Source organism: Oryx dammah, unplaced genomic scaffold (assembly GCF_014754425.2).
Source record: "Oryx dammah isolate SB20612 unplaced genomic scaffold, SCBI_Odam_1.1 HiC_scaffold_15, whole genome shotgun sequence".
Classification (NCBI taxonomy): domain Eukaryota; kingdom Metazoa; phylum Chordata; class Mammalia; order Artiodactyla; family Bovidae; genus Oryx; species Oryx dammah.
In genome coordinates, this window is record NW_024070199.1 from 42,553,908 (window position 1) to 42,575,189 (window position 21,282).

The following is a 21,282-nucleotide window of genomic DNA, read 5'->3' on the forward strand; positions in this document are numbered from 1 at the left end:
CGATTGAGGGAGTGATAGGAGCGGTGGGCATGGTGGGAGAAGACATTGTCATGGAAGTCTTGGAATTCTTCGGGGTGGTGAGGTCCACCACGATGATGGGATAAGCCATGATGGTGGAGGGATGCACCTTGGTGATGGTGGTGGACTCCACCATGGCCTGGCCTATGGTATGGGGTTGATGAGCCAAGGTGAGACAACACATCTGAGTCATCAGTGTCTGCTTCATTTTGAGCCTTTGCAGACATGGAAGATTGATCTGAGACTATGCTAGGAACCCTGGGATGAGGAAACCTTAACATGTGGGCCCAAAAGAGCCCTTCCTGGATAACCTGTCTCGCCTAATCACCTAAGCCGTCACACTGGGGCTTCTAGGAAAGCTTGACTTCTTATGGAATTCTCCCCTCTATGATGTCATAGGCAGACCTCTACTCAGGCCTAATTCCCAAATGCCTCCTTCTGAGCTACAGTTCAGGCTCAAAGATCATTGTGTCCAACTCTTCATTGTAAAAGGAGGAAACTGAGGTCAAGAAGGGGAAGGGACTGGCCCATGGTGACCCAGTAGGTCAATGGCAAAGCTGGGCAAAGAATTTCAGGGTGACATCAGAGGCCCAGCAGTTGCTTTAAATCTGTTACTGGAAAAAATAACTTTAAGAAGCCAGATGGTCCAGTTCCCAGGAAGGGCTATCCAGTTATCCAGGAAGGGCTCTTTTGGGCCCACATGTTAGACACCAACTGGCTCTGAGGTTCAAACTGCCCGCTTCCACTGTAAACAGATATGTGACCTTGGTCTAGTTGCTTAATCTTCCTTTGTTTGTTCTTCTATAAAATGGGGATAATAACACCTACCTCATAGGGTCAAAAAAGTTAAGATATGTAAAGCTTATACTAATAGCACAACAAATGGTAATTAGCATTGTCATCCTTGTCTCGATGGCTGACAGTAGTGGAAGCGTCCCTCTTGGGTTATTACTAAAATTAAACTAACAGCCAATATTTATTGAAGACCAGCTTTATGCACTTTAAATGTAATCCTCACAAAAACTCCAGGATGGATAATATTATGCCCATTTTGTTTTATCCCAATTTAGAAATGCGGCTCAAGGAGTATAAACAAACTGCTCAATAAATAAGAACTTATAAAGTCAGCACTCATTCCAAACTTTCCACCATGCTGTCCTGTCTTCCTGCTGAAATCCACCAGAATTCATTCATGACCAGCGCAGCTCTTCTGGAACTTTCAGGTTCCCACTTTGACTAGAGCTGTTTCCTCAGTGCTTGGTCATAGCTAAGTTCATAGTGCCATTGGGTACCAAGTGCCCAGTGATGAGATATGGCCCTCACGGGGCTCAGTGTCTGCTGCCAGCCGCAGACAAGGAAAGAGTTTTTAATAGGACAGTTATTTCACAGTTCCATTCTCCTCTTCCTCCCGGTACGTTCTCCCAAATAGAGACATTTCCCAGTGTGCCTTGCATCTAGGCGTGGCCAAAGAGTGAGAGCGGAAGCAGTGCAACAACTTCCGGGTCTTCAATTTAAGGCCCAGGATGTGGGTGCAGGTATTTCCGCGCTTCTTTTGGGCTGGAGTGTGAATCAACCAGCAGACAGGAGTGATAGTCTAAGGCAGAGATTTCTGAGTTCTGTTTAACCACAGAATTTACTTGAGATGTTTCTAGGTTAGGGATTCTGTCTTGTGAAGAGAAAAAGAAATCAGTGTTATTTTTGAACCTCGTGTGCTGTGCGATGCCAGCGGTTTCAGGGATGGACCCTAATGGAGAAGCCTCGGAACTCATTTGTGAGGGGTTGTTCAGCCCCGGCTGCAGTGCTCAGTGGGTGGAGCCTTGCTCAGTTTTCAGCATGAGATAACAAGTCTGTCCATCACGTGTGAACATGCTGTTGCCTGGAGAGGAGGAGGTGAAGATGGATGACCACACCCTTGTCCTCAGGGTTACCTCCCCCTTACGCACGGCTGACTGACTTAGGGGCGCAAACACACTTTCTGATGTGGTAGAGAACGAGAGGAGGGACTTCCCTGGCGATCCAGTGGTTAGGACTCTTCGCTTCCACTGCACCTGGTGCTGCTTCGATCCCTGGCCAGGGAACCTAGATTCCGCAAGCCAGGCATTGCAGTTAAAAATATCAGAGGAAATTTTTTTCTAAGAAATATTTTTTCCCATGACTTCGCTGCATTCCTTCCCATTCCAGTATTCTTGGGCTTCCCTGGTAGCGCAGATGTAAAAAAATCCGCCTGCAATGCAGGAGAGCTGGTTCGATCCTTGGGTTGGGAAGGTCCCCTGGAGGAGTGCATGGCAACCCACTCCAGTATTCCTGTCTGGAGAATCCCCATGGACAAAGGAAACTGGTGGGCTACAGTCCATGGGGTTGCAAAGATTTGGACCCAGCTGAGAGACTTAGCACACACAGTGGCCTCGCTGCCACTTTGCTGTTGATATGAACAATGTAAAACATGAATTAGATAGGTTAGAAGTGAATTTCAGAATGATTTAATATTTTTTGCGAGTTTCCTGTTTAGTTATTATGATGCCCTTTTATTTTATATCTTATTAGCGTTTGTGTTTTACAAAGGCGTCTAGTGATTCAAAGTAGTGATGTTTTATTATGAGGTGTGAAGTGAAAGAGGAGGAGCTTAGAACTGTAGACAAATCTGGCAGGCTTAGTGATGAAAAATTACAATTAACAAATGTAGCCCTGGCTTTAGCAAAATTGGAAAGAATTTAACTACAAATTATAGCCAGTTGACAAATGTGCTAGTTTTTATCTATGGTATCAGAAAGCAAACAGATCAAGGCTTTTATAACCACATTTGTTATATTAAAAAGCCTCAAAGAACAAGTTATTTGTAACAGACCTACTGTTCAGAAAAAAAGAAACTAATAATGCTAGTGTGTAAAATTATATGAGTGAAATGTTAGTGCAAGTTGCTCAACAAAAGAGTAGAAAGATTCTACTCTCAGAGGGAGCAACAACGAGACATACTGATGTCACATAATGCTGAAGACGTGTTTTTTTTTTTCTTGGTAATTAACTGAAAACTGATGAGTCAACAGATTTCACTGACAAATGCCATTATACTACTTGTAAGATTTGTAAGTGATGCCGATAATCAAGAAAAAAAGTTTTTCTGCTGCAGCTTTTAACGACCAGCCAAGATATGGTTAATGTTTTCCTCATATCTGGACTCAAAAGGTCTGTCTTAGAAGAACTGTCTTGGCATTAAAAAAATTTTTTTGGAGTCTAGCTGATTTACAATGTTGTGTTAGTTTCTGCTGCACAGCAAACTGAATCTGTTTTATATGTATATATATAAGCATACATCCACTCTTTTTCGAATTCTTCCCATATGGGTGGTTACAGAGTTTTGAATAGAGCTCCGTGTGCTATACAATAGGTCCTTATTAGTCCTCTGTATTTTATATAGGAGTGTGTATATGTCACTCCCAGTCTCCCAGTTTATCCTCTCCCCAGCCTCCTGGTCTTGGCATTTGAACCGATGGCATTTCCATCAGAAGTTGGTTCCAGGACTTCTTTGGTGGTCCAGTGGTTAAGGGTGTGCCTTGCAATACAGGAGACACTGGTTCAGTCTCAGGTCCAGGAAGATCCCACATGCCATGGAGCAACTAAGCCCGAGCGCCACAACTACTGAGCCTCCGTGCCCTACAGCCTGAGCTCTGAAACAGAGAAGCCACTGCAATGAGAACTCCTTGCACTTTAATGAAGAGTAGCCTCCTCTTGCCACAACTAGAGAAAGCCTGTGTGCAGCAATGAAGACCCAGGGCAACCAAAAATAAATACATTTTTAAAAAGTTGGCTCCGTGAGAGTTTTCACTGCTCATATGAAAAACCAAAACCAATCAAAACTCAGCAAACAAAAACTTGATGTTGGCACGCACATTACTTTCTGTCCAGGGAGGTGCTGGTGTGAAAAACTATTGGAGATGAAAGAGAGAGCGATGGTGCAAAATGTTAGTCTGGTGAAACCAAGATTAGTTTACTTGAGAGTGTTTAAATTATGCTGTGATTATGACGCAGCAGTTCACTTCTAGTTATGCACCAAAACCACGGAAGGCAGAGACTCAAACAAGTATCTGTACACCTGTTTGTGGAGGCATTATTCACAACAGCCAAGAGGTGGAAACAGCCTAAATGACCTTGGACAGATAAAGAGATAAACAAAATGGAATATTATTCAGCCTTAAAGGAAATTCTGACAACATACAACAACATAGATGAGCTCCAAAAACATTATGCTAAGTGAAATAAGCCAGACACAAAAGAACAAATATCATATGCTCCACTTTTATGAGTTACCCAGAATAGACCCAATCTTAGAAGGTTAAATAGTGGTTACCAGAGGCTGTGGGCAGAGGATGATGAAAAGTGAATGTTTAATGATGCAGAATTTCAGTTGGCATGATGAAAACTTCTGGAGATGGACTGTGGTGATCGGTTATTCAACGTTGTGTGTGTACTCACTGCACTTGAATGGTACACTTGAAAAATGCTTAGAATGGGACTTCCGGGGTGGTCCAGTGGTTGCAAGTCTGCCTGCCAATGCAGGGTACACAGATTGGATCCCTGCTCCAGGAACTAAGATCCCACGTGCCTTGGGGCAACTAAGCCCGAGTACCACAACTACTGAGCCCACATGCCGAAACTACCAGCTCCCGTGCCCTAGAGCCCGTGCTCTGCAACAAGAGAAGCCGCTGCAGTGAGAAGCCTGAGCGCCGCTACAAAAAGCAGGCTCCACTTGACTTGCCACAGTTGGAGAAAGCCCTCGCCTAGCAACGAGGACATAGCACAGCCATAAAGTAAATAAATAAATAAACTTTAAAAAATGGTTAAAATGGCAAATTTTATGTTAATAAGTATTTTACCACAATGAATTTTTAAAATTAAAATAAACTGAAAATCTGGACAAAGAACACAGACGCCTCTTATAAAGACGTATAGAGACCTGGTGGCTTCGCACTTTGTGAAGGGTCCATTGAGAACCACCAGTTTGGTTGGGGCAAGAGGCTGACCACATCTATAGGATGGATTGTCTTATCTGACTAGTGAGGACTCCGGCCCTGTTTGCCTTGTGATGAGCATTTACACGGGACATGAATAACTTCCCATTCTGTGAGCATTTTAAGACGCCATCCATGTGTAAAGCAACTATACTCCAATAAAAATTAATTTAATAGAACACCAACAAAAAAGAAACCCCATGAGATAGTTTGTTGTCTTATGGAAGAAGAAAGAAAGAAGCCATCCACAGACCTCTTCCATAGACCATGTCATCAATTTCCCAGATGTGTTCTTTTCAAGTCTCTGCAAATGGCCAGCCCATCAGATATTGCTCAAGAGTCCATATAAACTGGTACCTTAACCCCTCCTTTCTTCCACACAAATGGATAACATGTGTATTGCCCAAAGCTCTGCCCACAGGGACCATTTTTCTTCATCACCGTTTTTCAGGACCAGCTCTGAATTGGGCTGTCCTGAGCAGACGTCCACTTCTGGCTGTCGCTGGTTTACTTGTACAAAGCCTTCCAGAAATCAGGCCTGTCCTTTCTCCTCCTCCCCTTGGAGCCTTTGAGTATAAACTGAGGTGAAACTGTAGAAACTGATGCCATGGGAATCAGAGCCACCTGCTCATGTAATTTATTTGTGCCTTCTGGATCAGTGTGGGCCCAGTATCGTATATACCACTTCAATTTCTTTTGTTTATTTGACTGCCTCCGGTCTCAGTTGCAGTACATGGGATCTTCATTGCATCACGAAGGATCTTTGGTTCTGACACGTGGACTCTCAAGTTGTGGTTCATGGGCTCAGTAGTTGTGGTGTGCAGGCTTGGTTGCTCTGAGGCTTGTGGGACCTTCGTTCTGCAACAAGGGATCGAAGCCACGTCCCCTGCACTGGAAGGCAGATTCTTAACCACTGGACCACGAGGGAAGACCCTCTATCACTTCAGTTTCTAATGAGATGCAACCGTGAAAATCCAGTTTCATGGTTCTATAGGTCAGGTAATACCCAGTTTATGATGAACACTTGGGTCTGATAATCCCATGGTGTTCCATAAATCAGGCATTCAGTCTTTATTAAGGCCCAGTAGCAAGCCAGAAACTGCTTTTGCAGAGATAGAATAGCTGTCAGCAGAGATAGCATGACCAAGATTCCAGAGGTCTTAGCTGTGATCCTCCTGTTGGGGGTTGCCAGAGATGCCACATGGAGTCTTTGGCTGACACCTAAGTCAGACATGTGGGTCTACTAGGCATAGTGCCCAAGTGGTAGGCAGCTTGCACCACAGCCTGGGCACTTGAAGAGCTTTTTTGAGATCCAGATAGAACACTGTCAGATTTACAGCTCACCCAGAAATTGAGTCAAAACAGCCTGTGATCTGTGTTGACTCTAAAACCCAAAAGGCACACCATACACTGCTCCTCTTTCTTTGTGACATATGATATCAGTGACAGCAACTCATCGCTCACATTAGAAGAAATATGCCCCATTCCGCAGACCTCTGGACTTCTGGACACTTTCCCGATGTGGCAGGCCCTCGAATTTTCATCTCCAACTCTCTGGCACACATACGTCTAGGGCACCTAAGGAGATTGTTGTTTCCTGCTCATAATGTCCCGTTAGCATAATGGCATCAACTGAGTGTGTTCTCTGTGCTGGCAAGACTATCAGAGTCCCTTTGGACCTAGAAGTTTGCAGGAGAATGGTAATAATCTAAGGACAAGACAGTAAAGGGATACTGTCATCTTTGCTAGGTAAAAGCAAGCAGTGTAATTTCCTATACTCACGGGAATGTAAGAGAAAGCTTGTTCAATAGCAGTTGCTGCTGGGGTTTATTGATTTCCTCCAATAAAGATCTCAAATCTAGAATTGCAGTGGTATGGGATTTCCCTTAACCAACTGACCAATTGGTTAAGACTCTGAACTCCCAATGCAGGGAGCCTGGGTTCGATTCCCGGTCAGGGAACTAGATCCCACATACTGGAACTGAAAGATCGCATGCTGTAATGGAGACTGAAGATCCTGTGTGCTGTGGCTAAGAGCCAGCACAAGCCCCCCAAAATGCATAAATACATTTAAAAATACTTTGTTGTTGTTGTTCAGTCACTAAGTGGTGTCCAAATCTTTGTGACCCGATGGACTGCAGCATGCCAGGATTCCCTATCCTTCACTATCTCCCCGAGTTTGCTCAAACTCATGTCCATTGTTCAATGATGCCATCCAACCATCATATCCCCTTCTTCTCCTGCCCTCTATCTTTCCCAGCATCAGGGTCTTTTCCAATGAGTCAGCTTTTCGTATCAGATGGCTAATGTATTGGAGCTTCAGCATCAGTCCTTCCAATTAATATTTAGGGTTGATTTATTTTAGGGTTGACTGGTTGGATCTCCTTGCTGTCCAAGGGACTCTCATGAGTCTTCTTCGGCACCACAGTTTGAAAGTGTCAGTTCTTTAGTGCTCAGCCTTCTTTATGGTTTAAAATAGAATTGCAGCTGTTATTGGCATTGCCACACTGTTTGCTTTTTCCACCTGCAAACAGGTAGGAATATGACTGGCATCATATTCCTTGCATCTCTTGCATCTCTCAAACCCTTAATGGTGGCACTAATCTCTGCAGTTTCTTCAGGGTTGTGGTATAACCTGGTTTACAACTTGGTGGAGGAGGGGACAATTCCAGGGCTTTCCTTTTGGTCCTTTTTGCCATATTCATCCACACTGCAGTGGCAGGGAACCAATGGGAGTCTGCCAGCTACTGAGCGCTAATCTCACAATCAATTCTGGGACAGGGGAAACAACCACAGCATGAATCTGAGGGCCTCAGGAATGTGACCTTTCATCTCTAAAATCCTTTGGTGCTAATTGGTCTCCATGGGTAATAATTTTCAAATTAACATCTGAAACTGCAGTGAATTTGTACTGTGTCATTTTAACTAAGCTGGATCTATTTCCCAGAATTCTCTTCCCTGCATAGTTCTGTTATTGTGGCCCACAAGTGACATTTTGTGTAAGATTTGGAAAGTGGAAGTGAAACAGGAGTTGCATCCTTTTTTCCATGAGGCAGGTTGGTGCAGGGGCCCCCGAAGTGGTGGCACCTCTCTCACAGTGACCCTCACTTGCTGGCTCAGCATGTTGGCATCGGGCAATAGCTGGGTCCACAGCTCCTCCTGCTTCTGCTCCTCTTGTTCCAGGCACATGTTCAGCTCCCGGAGAGAGTGCCAGCTTCTCCTGTGAACCGTCTGCTTCATTAAAGTTAGAGGCTTAGGTGCAGTGAGAGATTGATTGCGTTCTGGTCCATCCTGCGGGTGCTAGCTAGTCCTCACAGGTGCCAGTTTGTTCTTGCTTCCCTCACCTCACATCACATGCTTTCCAACAGTCTGCCTGCTGTCTCTGAGCTCCAGCACCAGAAACAAAAACAGCAGTCTTCTATGATCAGCCCTCACAATTACGCAGGGTCTTATCCCTAGGATACATCTTGACTACATATAATTGTGACCAGTAATTTTGTTTCTCTGATTAAATCCTGGCTGATACAGTAACTTTATTTTTTTTTAATGTTTATATTTGTTTGTTTGTTTTTGGCTATGCTGGGTCTTCATTGCTGCAGGGGCCTTTCTTTAGTTGTGGTGAGCAGGGCCACTCTCTGGTTTCAGTGCAGTGCAGAGCCTCTCTTGTACTGAGCACAGGGTTTAGAGCATGAGGGCCTCGAGGAGTTGGGGCACGAGGGCTCAGTCGTGGCTCATGGGCTTCACTGCCCTTCAGGATGTGGAATCTTTCTGGACCAGGGATTGAACCCATATCCCCTACATTGGCAGGCGGATTCTTTCTTTTGGGGCTGCACCATGTGGCTTGTAGGATTTTAGTGCCCCAACCAGGGATTGAACCCAAGTTAACAAACTTTTGATCTCTATGACTCCTGTAGGTAAAAAATAGGTTCAGTTCAGTCGCTCAGTCGTGTCCAACTCTTTGCAACCCCATGGACTGCAGCACACCAGGCTTCCCTGTCCATCACTAACTCCCAGAGCTTACTTAAACTCATGTCCAAGTCAGTGATGCCATCCGACCATCTCATCCTCTGTTGTCCCCTTCTCCTCCTGCCCTCAATCTTTCCCAGCATCAGGGTCTTTTCCAGTGAATCAGTTCTTTGCATCAGGTGGCCAAAGTATTGGAGTTTCAGCTTCAGCATCAGTCCTTTCAATGAATATTCAGGACTGATTTCCTTTAGGATGGACTGATTGGATCTCCTTGCAGTCCAAGGGACTCTCAAGAGTCTTCTCCAACACCACAGTTCAAAAGCACCAATTCTTCGGCACTCAGCTTTCTTTATAGTCCAACTCTCACAACCATACGTGACTACTGGAAAAACCATAGCTTTGACTATATGGACCTTTGTTGGCAAAGCAATGTCTCTGCTTTTTAATATGCTGTCTGGGTTGGTCATAACTTTTCTTACAAGGAGCAAGCGTCTTTTAATTTCATGGCTGCAGTCACCATCTGCAGTGATTTTGGAGCCCAAAAAATAAAAGTCTGTTACTGTACTGTTTCTCCATCTATTTGCCATGAAGTGATGGGACCAGATGCCATGATCTTAGTTTTCTGAAGTTTGAGTTTTAAGCCAACTTTTCCGCTCTCCTCTTTCACTTTCATCAAGAGGCTCTTTAGTTCTTCTTTGCTTTTTGCCACAAGGGTGGTGTCATCTGCATATCTGAGGTTATTTTTATTTCTCTTGGCAATCTTGATTCCAGCTTGTGCTTCATCCAGCTCAGCATTTCTCATGATGTACTCTGCATATAAGTTAAATAAGCAGGGTGACAATATACAGCCTTGATGTACTCCATTCCCTATTTGAAATCAGTCTATTGTTCCATGTCCAGTTCTAATGGTTGCTTCTTGACCTGCATATGGATTTCTCAGGAGGCAGGTCAGGTGGTCTGGAAAAAATACGCTTGCTCCTTGGAAGGAATGCTATGACAAACCTAGACAGTGTATTAAAAAGCAGAGAAATCACTTGTTGACAAAGGTCCATATAGTCAAAGTTATGGTTTTTCTAGTAGTTATGTACAGATGGACCATGAAGAAGATTGAGCACTGAAGAATTGATGCTTTCCAATTATGGTGTTGGATAAGACTCTTTGAGAGTGTCTTGGACTGCAAGGAGATCAAACCAGTCAGTCTTAAAGGAAATCAACTCTGAATATTCATTGGAAGGACTGTCACTGAAGCTCTAAGAGCTTGGCCACTTGATGCAAAGAGCTGATTCACTGGAAAAGACCCTGAAGCTGCGAAAGATTGTACGCAAAAGGAGAAAGGGGTGGCAGAGAATGAGACGGTTAGATAGCATCACTGTCTTAATGCATTTGAATTTGAGCAAACTCCTGAGATAGTGGGACACAGGAGCCTGGTGTGCTGCAGTCCATGGGGTCGCAAAGAGGAGACAGGACTTAGCGACTGAAGGACAACAATCTCTTGAGAGACTTCTCTGGTCTTTAATCTGGCCTCTGGTGGTCTTCTCTGGAATGAAGAACCTGCCATTTATTGGAGGTTTTAATTCTATAAAGAGCTCAAAAGATACTGTTATGTGTATCCCTTGAGGTGGAGCCAGGACCCTGCCCCCAGGCTGCTGCTACTGTCTTGTCTCTGCATCCTCTACCTTGTTTGATGAGCAACGGTTCAAATCTGCCCTTTGGAACTCAGGGAAGGTCACGGAGGCTGGAGTCTGGGGCTTACAAAAAAGAAACAAAAGACATGGAAAGGCTTTTATGTCCAGGAGCCCCACAAGATCCTGCTCGGTTTCACTGGGTCCCCATTCTCATGGTAACAGCCTAGACATCTATTCTTAGGCATCTGCCTCATCCTCAAAGAGGGGGTAATTGGCTTTCAATGACTGACATACAACATGCACATTTTAAAATATTTTATTTAAAAAAGGAAAACCAACCAAACAAAAAGCCCACCCCAAGAACTTTTGGTTCTGGGGGTCTGGGAGCAGCTTAGGTCTGTTAGGACGGTGGAACCTGGAAGACAGTGTAGGGGTCTGACCCCTGGCAGGAAGAAGAGCTGGGGAGCCTGACAGGCAGAGTAGCCTTTTCCAGGGCTCAGCTCCTCTCTGTGGCATGGACTCATCCACTTGGAAAAGATAGATTGGGAGGGGGGGACGGTCCTCAATCCCCTTAAGAAGGCAGGGTGGGCAGTTCTCAATGGGGCTCAAATCTCTTGGCAAAGCCACCAACCAGTTAGGACAAAGGAGAGAGTGGCCCAGGGTTCGATCGGGCCTATACCTTCCTGGGAGGTGGGCTCAAACAGGGAGATGCGCCCCCACTTACTGCTGCAGCCCCTCTTGGGAGAAAGGGCCCTGATGCGGTGGGACCCGGAGGCAGCCCTAGGAAAGAGCCTGGTGGGCAGGTCAGGGGCCAGATTCCCACCTGGAGCTCAGTGGCCTGGGCGCAGCGCCCGGATGGGCCGAGGAGGAGGGTTGTCTAGGACCGGTTCGGGCCGGAGGCGCATGCCGCCTCGGCGCTTCTGCTTGCGCAGCAGGTAGCTTGAGTACTGCACCTCAGGCATGGCCAGCTTGAGGCAGGCTTCGGTGGCTGGACCGGCGCGGCCGCTGGGCAGGTCGTAGCCCATAATGTCCACCTTGCGGCTGGGCTGCCACGGCTGCAGCTGCTTGGTGCGGATCTGGGCCGCGGGCCGCAGCACCGGCTCGTCGCCAAAGCAACGCCGCAGCAGGCGCTCTCGGGCCTCGCGCAGCTCGCGCGCCTCGCGCTCCACGCAGGCGCGGCCGGCACTCGCCACGCGGCGCCAGAAGGTGGCGTTGAAGTGGTCGTAGAGGCCGGCGTCGAGCGCGTTCCAGGCGCGCGCAGCCCGCGCGAGCGCCGCCGGAATGGCGGCGAGGCGCGAGCTGGCAGCGCGCGCGTTGAGCCTGGCGTAGAGCACGTCGTCCAGGTCCCAGGCCAGCAGGCGCCGCAGCAGCACTAGCGACTCGTCGAAGTACTCGGCGATCATCACGAGCGAGAAGACCTCCTCCACCTGGCGGATGAGACCCGCCAGGTAGGCGGCGTCGTCGCGGGGGCTGCGCTCGTTGTCGCCGCCCAGGTCGTAGGCCAGGGTGTTGTGCGCGAACATGGCGAAGTGCTCGCCCGCGCGGTAGTAGGTCTCGGGCGCGCGCAGGAAGGCCTCGAGCGACGCGTTGGGCACGCGCCGGAAGGCGGGGCAGTACTGGTTGTAGTAGCTGAAGAGCGACTCGAACATGGCGGCCGGCTCGCGCAGGATGGTGACGTAGACGGTGCCGGGCGGCATGAGGCGCTGCAGCTCCGCGCGGTCGAAGCGCAGGTGGCTGGCCAGCACGTGCGGTGGCCGCGTGGCCGGGTGCACGAAGTGCGCCGAGAAGTTACGCGGGTAGCAGAACTGATGCTCGCAGCTCGGGTGCGGCAGGGCCACCGTCAGGTTGTGGCGCTCGGCGAAACGGAACAGGATGTTCTGCACCGTCGTGCCCGCAGTCTTGTGCGTCTTCAGAAAGGCCACGGTCATGTGCTTGGGGCGCGGCGGAGAGTCCTGCAGAGGCGGGCAGCTCAGAGGGAACAGCTTGGGGTACCTGCAGGGTCCGGGGTGTGCAGGGAGGACGGTGTGAGAAGGGTGCCGCTTGACCCGGCCTCTTCCCAAGGATGCTGGGGATGGGCCCAGGGCTTTACCCACCAAACAGTACACACACGCATGGTACGGGCATCTAAGATGACCACCCCCGGGGAGTCCCTGTGAGAGGGTCACAGGCAGGAAGGCCAAGGGCCTCCAAACGGAGGAAATAGGTTGCAAGTGTCAGACATTAAAAAAAAAAAATTTGTCTAGTGTTTGCCTACAATGTGGGAGACCCGGGTTGGATCCCTGGGTCAGGAAGATCCCCTGGAGAAGAAAATGGCAACCCACTCCAGTATTCTTGCCTGGAAAACCTCATGGACAGGGGGGCCTGGTAGGCTGTGGTCCATGGGGGTCACAAAGAGTTGGACAGGACTGAACCTCACTTTCACTTTAAGCAGCAGGAGGAGACAAAATAGTGTTAAAAAATTTCCCCTTCTCTATACAAAGTTAAAAAGAGGTTTCTCTTAAAATACTATGTTGCCATGATGACACCTGGTTCCACCTGAACCTAACATTTCTCAAATCTTGAGCTAACCAATGCATTTTTTAATGGAAATGTTTGTCTTAAGCTATGTTAACGTACTATGCATTTACCCTAGATTCTATCTTCAAGTTGGTGCCACCTAAAAGCTCAGATTTAGGCTCAGAACCGACTTGACAAACCAGTTTGTTATACTCAGACATTGTTCTCCTAATCTATGTAAACAAAATTATTGTTTTTCCAGTAGTCATGTATGGATGTGAGAGTTGGACCATAAAGAAAGCTGAGCGCTTTTGAACTGTGGTGTTGGAGAAGACTCTTGAGAGTCCCTTGGACTGCAAGGAGGTCCAACCAGTCCATCATAAAGGAGATCAGTCTTGGGTGTCATTGGAAGGACAGATGTAGAAGCTGAAACTCCAATACTTTGGCCACCTGATGCGAAGAACTGACTCCTTGGAAAAGACCCTGATGCTGGGGAAGATTGAGGGTAGGAGGAGAAGGGGTCGAGAGAGGATGAGATGGTTTGATAGCATCACTGACTTGATGGACATGAGTTTGTGTAAACCCTGGGAGTTGGTGATGGACAGGGAGGCCTGGTGTGTTGCGGTTCATGGGGCTGCAAAGAGTCGGACACGACTGAACGACTGAACTGAACTGAATCTGCCTTTCTACAGGATTCAAATCAATCGTTTTATGGCCTGGGATGACTCGCCTGGTGCAAAGATTATCTCAAAATACATCTTGTGGGTGAGGGGCCTGGTGCCATTCTCTGATTTTTGAGACATTCCTTTCATTAACAGACTGCTAGTAACTTCTCCCCTGGAGAAGGAAATGGCAACCCACTCCAGTATCCTTACCTGGAGAATCCCATGGGCGGAGGAGCCTGGTAGGCTACAGTCCATGGGGTCGCAAAGAGTCGGACACGGACACGACTGAGCGACTTTTTACTTTTACTTTTTACTTAGTAACTATATAACATCCAGCTAAAGACTAGCAGGCAGGTATTCTTTCTGCCCACTTCTGATGTCTATGTCAGAAGCTTTCTCTATCTCCTTTATACTTTAATAAAACTTTATTACACAAAAGCTCTGCGCGATCAAGCCTCATCCCTGACCCCAGATTGAATTCTCTTCTGGAGGCCAAAAATCCTGGAGTCTTTCATGGTTCAGCAACAACCTTTCACCTGTTGGCTTCTTTTTGTTCACACACGTGTGTATGTCCCACCTCTAGAATATGAGTGGGACTTATTGATGCCTCTAAGGAGTTAGAATAGGGCAGAAATGGTGGGATGTGACTTGTGAGATTACATTATAAAAAGATTATGCCACTGTCTTAGTATCATTCTCTCACTCTCTCTAGGGTAACTCTTGCAGGGGGTGAGGGTGAGGTACCAGGTGGGAACAGTCAGTCCTCAAGAAGCCAGGCCCTCAGTCCATCATCAACCTGCTTAAAGAGCTGAAGCCTCCCCCAGAAACCACATATAGGAGCTTGTAAGGGGAGCCCTTCCAATCAGGGCTTCATTTTAAACCGCCTTCTCCAACCACCAGCTTGACTAAAACTCTGTGAAAGGCCTCAAACTAGAGGCATCCAGCTAGGGCAAGCCTGAATTCCTGACCCACAGGAGTGAGATAATAAATGTTTGATGTTTTCAGCCTCTTAAGTTTTGTGGTATTTGGTTACCCATAAAAAATAATACAAGGACAGCGATTCCCCTGGTGGTCCAGTGGTTAAGAATCTGCCTGCCAATGCAAGGGACACAGGTTCGATCCCTGGTCTGGGAAGATCCCACATGCTGCTAAGCAACTAAGCCCCTGAGCCACAGCTGCCAGGCCTGCGCTCTAGAGCCCCTGAGCCACAACCACGGAAGCCTGCACACCTAGAGCCAGTGTCCAGCAACAAGAGAAGCCACTTGAACGAGAAGCCTGTGCACCGCAACCAGAGAAGGCCTGTGTGCGGCCCAAAGGCCCAGCACAGCCAAACAAATAAACCCTTAGTGTTTTTAAAAAGCAATAATACAAGGACAAAGGCCCTTGGAGACCCTTGAGGAATTCCACTTTACAGGTGTGCAAACTGAAGAACAGGAGGAGGAACATCATTTCTATAAGTCCAGCAACTCAGATAAAATCGCCAAATCCTCTTGCTGTCTGTTGTCTTTCTCATTTTTACTCTTTCCCCTGGCTCTTCATTTCATTGGAAAAGACCCTGATGCTGGGAAGGATTGAGGGCAGGAGAAGGCAACAGAGGATGAGATGGTTGGATGGCATCACCAACTCAATGGACATGAGTTTGAGCAAGCTATGGGAGATAGTGAAGGATAGGGAAGCCTGGTGTGCTGCAGTCGCAAAGCCTGGGGTCGCAAAGAGTTGGACACTACTTAGCGAGTGAACAACAACAGGCTCCTCACACTGTAGATGAATGGCAGGGACTCTGAAGCAACTTGTTACATGATTCCATCAAGTCCTCTGGAACCTCATTCATTCATTCAGGTAGTAGTTTTTTTTTGTTTGTTTGTTTAAGCATCTACTAATTTACTATATGCTAGGAGCTGTTCTAGGGTCCAGAAATATAATAGTATAAAAAAATAATAATCCTAGTCTTCATGAAACTTTGATTTCTGTTTTCTTGTTCCTAAAACAAGGATGTTCAAGGTGACCTTACTAGGTGACCTGTAAGTTCACGCCAGACTTTGAGTCACTCTCCTCTTTCTTTTCTGCCATCCTAAGCATCAGGCAACAAGGGCAACTCTAAGCAGCCTTGAGGACGCTAGTGAGATTACCTTTCTGGTTTGGGTTCAGGATGTCTACACGGATGGTCCATAAGACCAGAAAGGCATCTGGCAGGGGGGACTGGGTCCATTCACACTGTTCTCATGGATGACCATGTAGAGAATGGCAAACAGGCCCTGAGCGGGGCGCAGGGATTTCTTTGGTTCCCACAGGGAGCCAGGAGCAAGCTCAGGGCTCCTGTTCGTCCTCACGCTGTATCCTGCATCAGGGTGACTGGCAGGGTCACACATGGTGTCACTGTCATTTTCTAGATGAGCAAATGGGCTCAGAGAAGTGAGGAGACTTGCCCAGAAAACCAGTAGTGTGTGAAGTTTGCAGTTCTCTGGGGAGTGTGTGGCTGAAGTACACTGACTCCATCACAGGCCTGCAGCCCTACACCCTTCCTTTTCTGTGTAACTGCGCTTTAGCCTACTCATAAGCAGTGCACTCAAGCCAGGTAAATTCCCTGTCAGACTTTATCCTTGCCTTCATCCCGTGTGAAAACTGGAAGACTGTCTTTTGCTGATGCAGATAGTTAATGGCCACAAAACGCCCACCCCCCCACTCCAGGGTGGAGGACACACCACCTGTCCGTCCATGGGGATATACTCCTGAGTAGTCACATTCCGTTTTTAGCTTTTGCCCCTTTAAATCTCCCTGTACCCCTTTGGACGCCACTGTGAATGCCTCTGGATCCCCCACCTACTAGATCCTGCCTGCCTGTATGTAACTTACCATAGTAAAGTTATTAAGTGCAGTTTATATGGAGTTACCCACTTCTGTTTTTGATCTTAAAGTTCTTTTTCACTTCGTAGGATATTCAACCTCTCTGCCTCCCATCCATCAGGTACTCAGAAGTGATGGCGAGGGAAAGACTCGGGCTGGAACAGAATCTCAGCTTACACACTCAGGGCTTTCCTGACCGCTCAGTTGGTAAAGAGTCCTCCTGCAGTGCATGAGACTGGTTTGATTCTTGGGTTGGGAAGATCTGCTGGAGAAGGGATAGTATTCTATTCCCACTCCAGTATTCTTGGGCTTGCTGGTAAAGTATACGCCTGCAATGCGGGAGGCCTGGGTTCGATCCCTGGGTGGGAAGATGCCCTGGAGAAGGGAAAGGCTACCCACTCGAGTATTCCGGCCTGGAGAAATCCACGGACTACAGTCCATGGGGTCGCAAAGTGTTGGACACGACTGAGCGACTTTCACGTCCACATCCATTACACACAACACTTTCTGTGAAGTCCTTCCCAGGAAGGTTGCGTGGATCTAAAAAGAGTGTATGGAAAGCGCTTTAAGAACACAGGAAAGAGCAAAGCCCAGAAGAGGGTGGACTCTTCTGTCAGGCTTAAGGAACAAGAAGGGAGGAGAAGGAGAGCTCCCATCCGCTAACCAGGCAGCTGAGCTCTGGAGGAAAGCAATTCCCGGGCCACGCCCCCTCACCGAGACCCCGCCCCCTTACCAGCTGAGCTGCGCCCCCTGGTGGATGAGGAGGCTTAAGGTGCTGCATCCTAGCACCAGCAGCAGGATTTTCCTGCGGCTCATCTTGGTGGCCTGCTGCAGGCGCTGGAGAATGGGCGGCATGATGGGGTACCCACCCCTGGATCAGCCAGGGCCTCACTATCCAGGACTCCCTTCGCCGGCACTCATGGGGGCTCCTGGGGCTCCGGTAGCAGGGCCAGTGTTCCTGTGAGGCCTGGCAGGAGAAGGAGGAAAACAGGTTTGTAGCAGGCAGAGGAGATGGGCGCCAAGCCCCAACAGGACTGCTGCAAATGAGAGCTCCGAAGGGTGGGGTGCGCAGAGAGGCCAGGGAAGATCAGATTCCCACCTCCTGTTACCATGACCCTATCTCCAGATAACTCAGTCTTGGGTGGAATTACAGGCTCTGGGGTCTGGCCAGCCCTTCAGGCTATAACCACTCCCTCCCTTGAGCCAAGTCTCTGCTTCTCTGCTTGCCCCTAATTCATCTTTGTCTCGTGGCCATTTATGTCTGTCTTAGCACCAGTGCCTGGCTTAGCCCAGAAGTCTGAATTCAGGGTTTCCTCTCCTACAGGATTCCTTGCCTGACTGCTTCTTCAGCCAGCGGTTAGTCTTGACTCCCCAGACACAGCTCCTCAGAAACACTGACCAGATCTTGACCTTCTTGAGTCTCTGATATGAAGAAGAGGCTTACTGTGTGTATTATACGATTGCACACTTAATTGCATCTAATCCTCACTGCAGCCCTAACATAGGTGTTCCCATTCTACAGACAAGGAAACTGAGGCTCTAAGGGCTGCTGTCACTTATCTGGTATTAGCAGGATCTGGATTCTGATCTGCTTCCAGATACTTCCAGCTCCAGAGTCCATGCCCTCAGACAGCATGTGTGCCGCTCCCACAGAGAACTGATTTCCCCAACCCTGCTCTGGACTCTGCAATTCTGCATACCTCTGATCCATGAGACAAAGAAAGGAAGGACTTGAGATCCTGGAACCCTATCTGAATTCCATCCCAAGACACCTGAAACCCTGGCTGCCCTGTCGGCTGATGGCAGTGAGAGATGCCTGGCCAAGGAAGAGGGTGGCCGCCTGGGATTTGGGAGGGGAATACAGGGGGGTTCCTGCTCATTGCCCTACAGAGATTCTCCAGGGGAAGGTGGCCTCCATCCCAGCTGAGCAGCAGGAGCGAGAGGCTGGAGGAGGGCCTGGTGTCTGGCCAGTCACCTATCCCCACATGAATGTGTTAGCTCAAGGGCATCCTGACCCTTGGCAGCTTCAGTGGAAAGTCAGCTTCAGTGCCTGGGGAGGGTGAGGGTCTCTGTCTCAGGGGCCTCTGTCTCCAGGTTTGAGTTTGACTTCATCCTCACATGCACCCCTCTCCAAAGGGAAGGGGGAGCCTGGAACCTTCTGGGCATGTGCATGTGTGTGGAACTAGGACACCTCAGTCTCAGGAGGGTTGAAGTAATGTGAAAACTCTTTGACCATGACCTTCCCCTGGGCCTGGCTTCCCATCCTTCTCCTTTAGCGCCCCCTCCCCCTAATTGATCCTGGATTACACTGAAGCCTGTTGGGGTGTGAAGATGTCCTGGTTATGCCTTTCCCTTCTCTCCAGGCCCCCTCACCTGGTTTCATCCACCAGCCTGCAGACAGAGTTAATCCTCCCGGAGCCAAGGGATGTGAAGCACCCAGCCACAGAGGGCAACCAAGGGCACAGCAGAGAAAGCCTAAGAGCTCCGTCTTCAAGGATTGCGAGGGCAGAGGAGGGCTGGTGCTGCCCACGTGAGGCACGAGGGAGTCAGAGCCCTCTCAGGACACACACCTTCTCCCCTATCACTTATCCTGCCGAGAGGACTTGGTGACCAGGCGGGAATTTCTCACTGGGGCCACATGGAGGACCACCCATTCCTATCTTTGCTCAACTCACTGAAACCAGCCTTTTTTTTTTGGGCAATAGAAATTACACAAATGGCTCATTTACTAAAACAGTAGAAAAAGGTGAAGAAACATACATCAAAGTACATACACTCAGGAGCTGAAAACCAAGATTACATACATTCTAAGTTGCTGAAACCAGTCTATTTTTCAGAGACTCCAGGTCAGCCCAGGAGGTCAAGCCTGGGGACAGCTACAGTGGGACTTTGCCTGGGAGATGCTTCAACCAGGCCATAGGGAGAAAGGTGATGGGGTGCTTGGTGGTGCCCTCCACCCCACTCCCTGCCATGGCCTGGCCCTGGGGAGCCAGCCAGTCTGAGAGGCCGGATACAGGGTATCATCCGCGGAAGAACTCCCTGGATGCCAGTCCTCCAAGGTAGGCAGCAGCTTCTGCATGCTCCCCGTTCGTGACTGGAGGCTCACTGCCTGCAGATACTGCCTGGTTTGCTTCTGAGCAGCCTTGGCTGTTTCAAAAGTCCTTTCTGGGACAGCTAGACTCAGCCTACTGCTGGTCGCGCCCTCCTCAGCTTGTCCCCTTCCACGTTCCACACTCAGGGTTGCTCATGCTGCCCTGCTAGGCCCCAGGAACCCTGTAAGTTTTTTCTCCATGACAGACCTTCAGGTATTTGAAAGCAGTAACCCTGTCTCCTCTGGGTGGGCACTCGGCCAGGCTAAACATTCTAGGTCCCGAGAGAGGGTGCTGGAGGAGGGTGCCCCTTCGCTTAGCAAGTTCACTCCGCGATGCCTGTTGTGGACACGGGGTCAGGCCACGGCACCCAGGAAGGGGGCCACCTGGGGCTCTTGGGTTTCCCTCGGTAACTCCTAGGTCAGTGGGGGGGTGGGTGGCAGCCTGCTGGGATCAGAACTGAGAGCAGGGGCCCTGGCTCCTGCCTCTCACATGCTTCAGACTTCTCCCGGCCTCCCCTCTGTCTTCTCCGATGAGAGTTTCCCTCAGTCGTGTCCCAGACAAGTCAGGGTGCCCAGGCTCGTGAGAAAATCAGTGCTAATTTTAGTCAGAACAATCTACCGCAGGCTGCCGCCCGGTTTTGCAAATTGCTTTCCTTTCTCCAGGGAACCAAAGAAGAAACGGCTTAGCTGGCCAAAGCTTTGAAAACTGGTCTGGATGCCCACCCACTCCCACACAAGCCCTCTGCTCGCTCTCTGGAGGCTCTAGGGCTGAGATGGATGCCCTTGGAGGAGGAGGGCGCCCTGACCCCCACCACCTGGACCTGACCCTTGGGTGACCTGGAGACTGCCTCTTTACTGAGGATGGCACCGTGGGTGAAGAGGGCAATTGCCCCCTGCATCCAGGAGGAAGGGGCCAAGGAGAGAGGGCTGCACACTAGTGGCCCAGGAGATGAAATGTCTTTCCAGCTCCCTCTTTTCCTTCCTTTCTTCCCACCAGCCTTCGCCAGGTCACCCCCGCCCCCCAGTCCCCTGTGCCTGTCATCCACGGCCACCTCCTCCCTGCCTCTGATTTCCCTTCATCCTCCTCTGTCCATCACTGCCCCCCACTCTCCCAGCCCCCATTCCCTCAATTGCATGCCAACCTCCCCCAGGGATCAGGTCACTGGGATCTGGTCCCCAGTAAGGGATAGGCCAGCGTCGCGCTCTCACCCATTCCTCTCCTGCTCTGCCGGGGGCCAAGAGGCCCCCTCCCTCCTCATGCTCTTCAGGCGCCGGCCCCCAGGACACTCTCCCGCCCCAGCCGGCATCCCTCATTCAGGTCCGGTCCACCTCCGCCCCTCCAGCCCCAGGCCGGCCGCTGCAGTACTCACGCTGACCGGACTCTGCCGGGACCCGCGTGGAGGGGGGTCGCCGCTATCTCCCCAGACCTTGCGGCGAAATCCGCTGAAGGTCCGAGGGCGCTGGGGGCCCAGCGCGCAGAGTGCTGGTCGCTCGCTGGCCTCTCCGCGCTTGGATGGGATCAGGTGGCAGCGTCGGCCCAGCTCCGCTGCTCTTGGCTCAGCCCGCTGCCC

General features: G+C 49.3%; 1 protein-coding gene across 2 annotated transcripts; it reads right to left on the reverse strand.

Annotated features, from left to right (window-relative positions):
- Positions 1–10,913: 10,913 nt before the first annotated feature.
- Positions 10,914–21,282, reverse strand: GAL3ST3 (galactose-3-O-sulfotransferase 3). Of its 2 annotated transcripts, none has more exons than XM_040256251.1 (3): positions 21,082–21,282; positions 17,354–17,587; positions 10,914–12,607 (listed from the first exon to the last, which is right to left on the reverse strand). In XM_040256251.1, exons 2-3 carry the CDS (start codon positions 17,473–17,475, stop codon positions 11,446–11,448), a joined length of 1,284 nt encoding a protein of 427 aa, XP_040112185.1. In that variant the 5' UTR covers positions 17,476–17,587; positions 21,082–21,282; the 3' UTR covers positions 10,914–11,445. The 2 variants fall into 2 exon arrangements, with proteins under 2 accessions (XP_040112185.1, XP_040112186.1); XM_040256252.1 differs by lacking the exon at positions 21,082–21,282 and adding an exon at positions 20,921–21,054.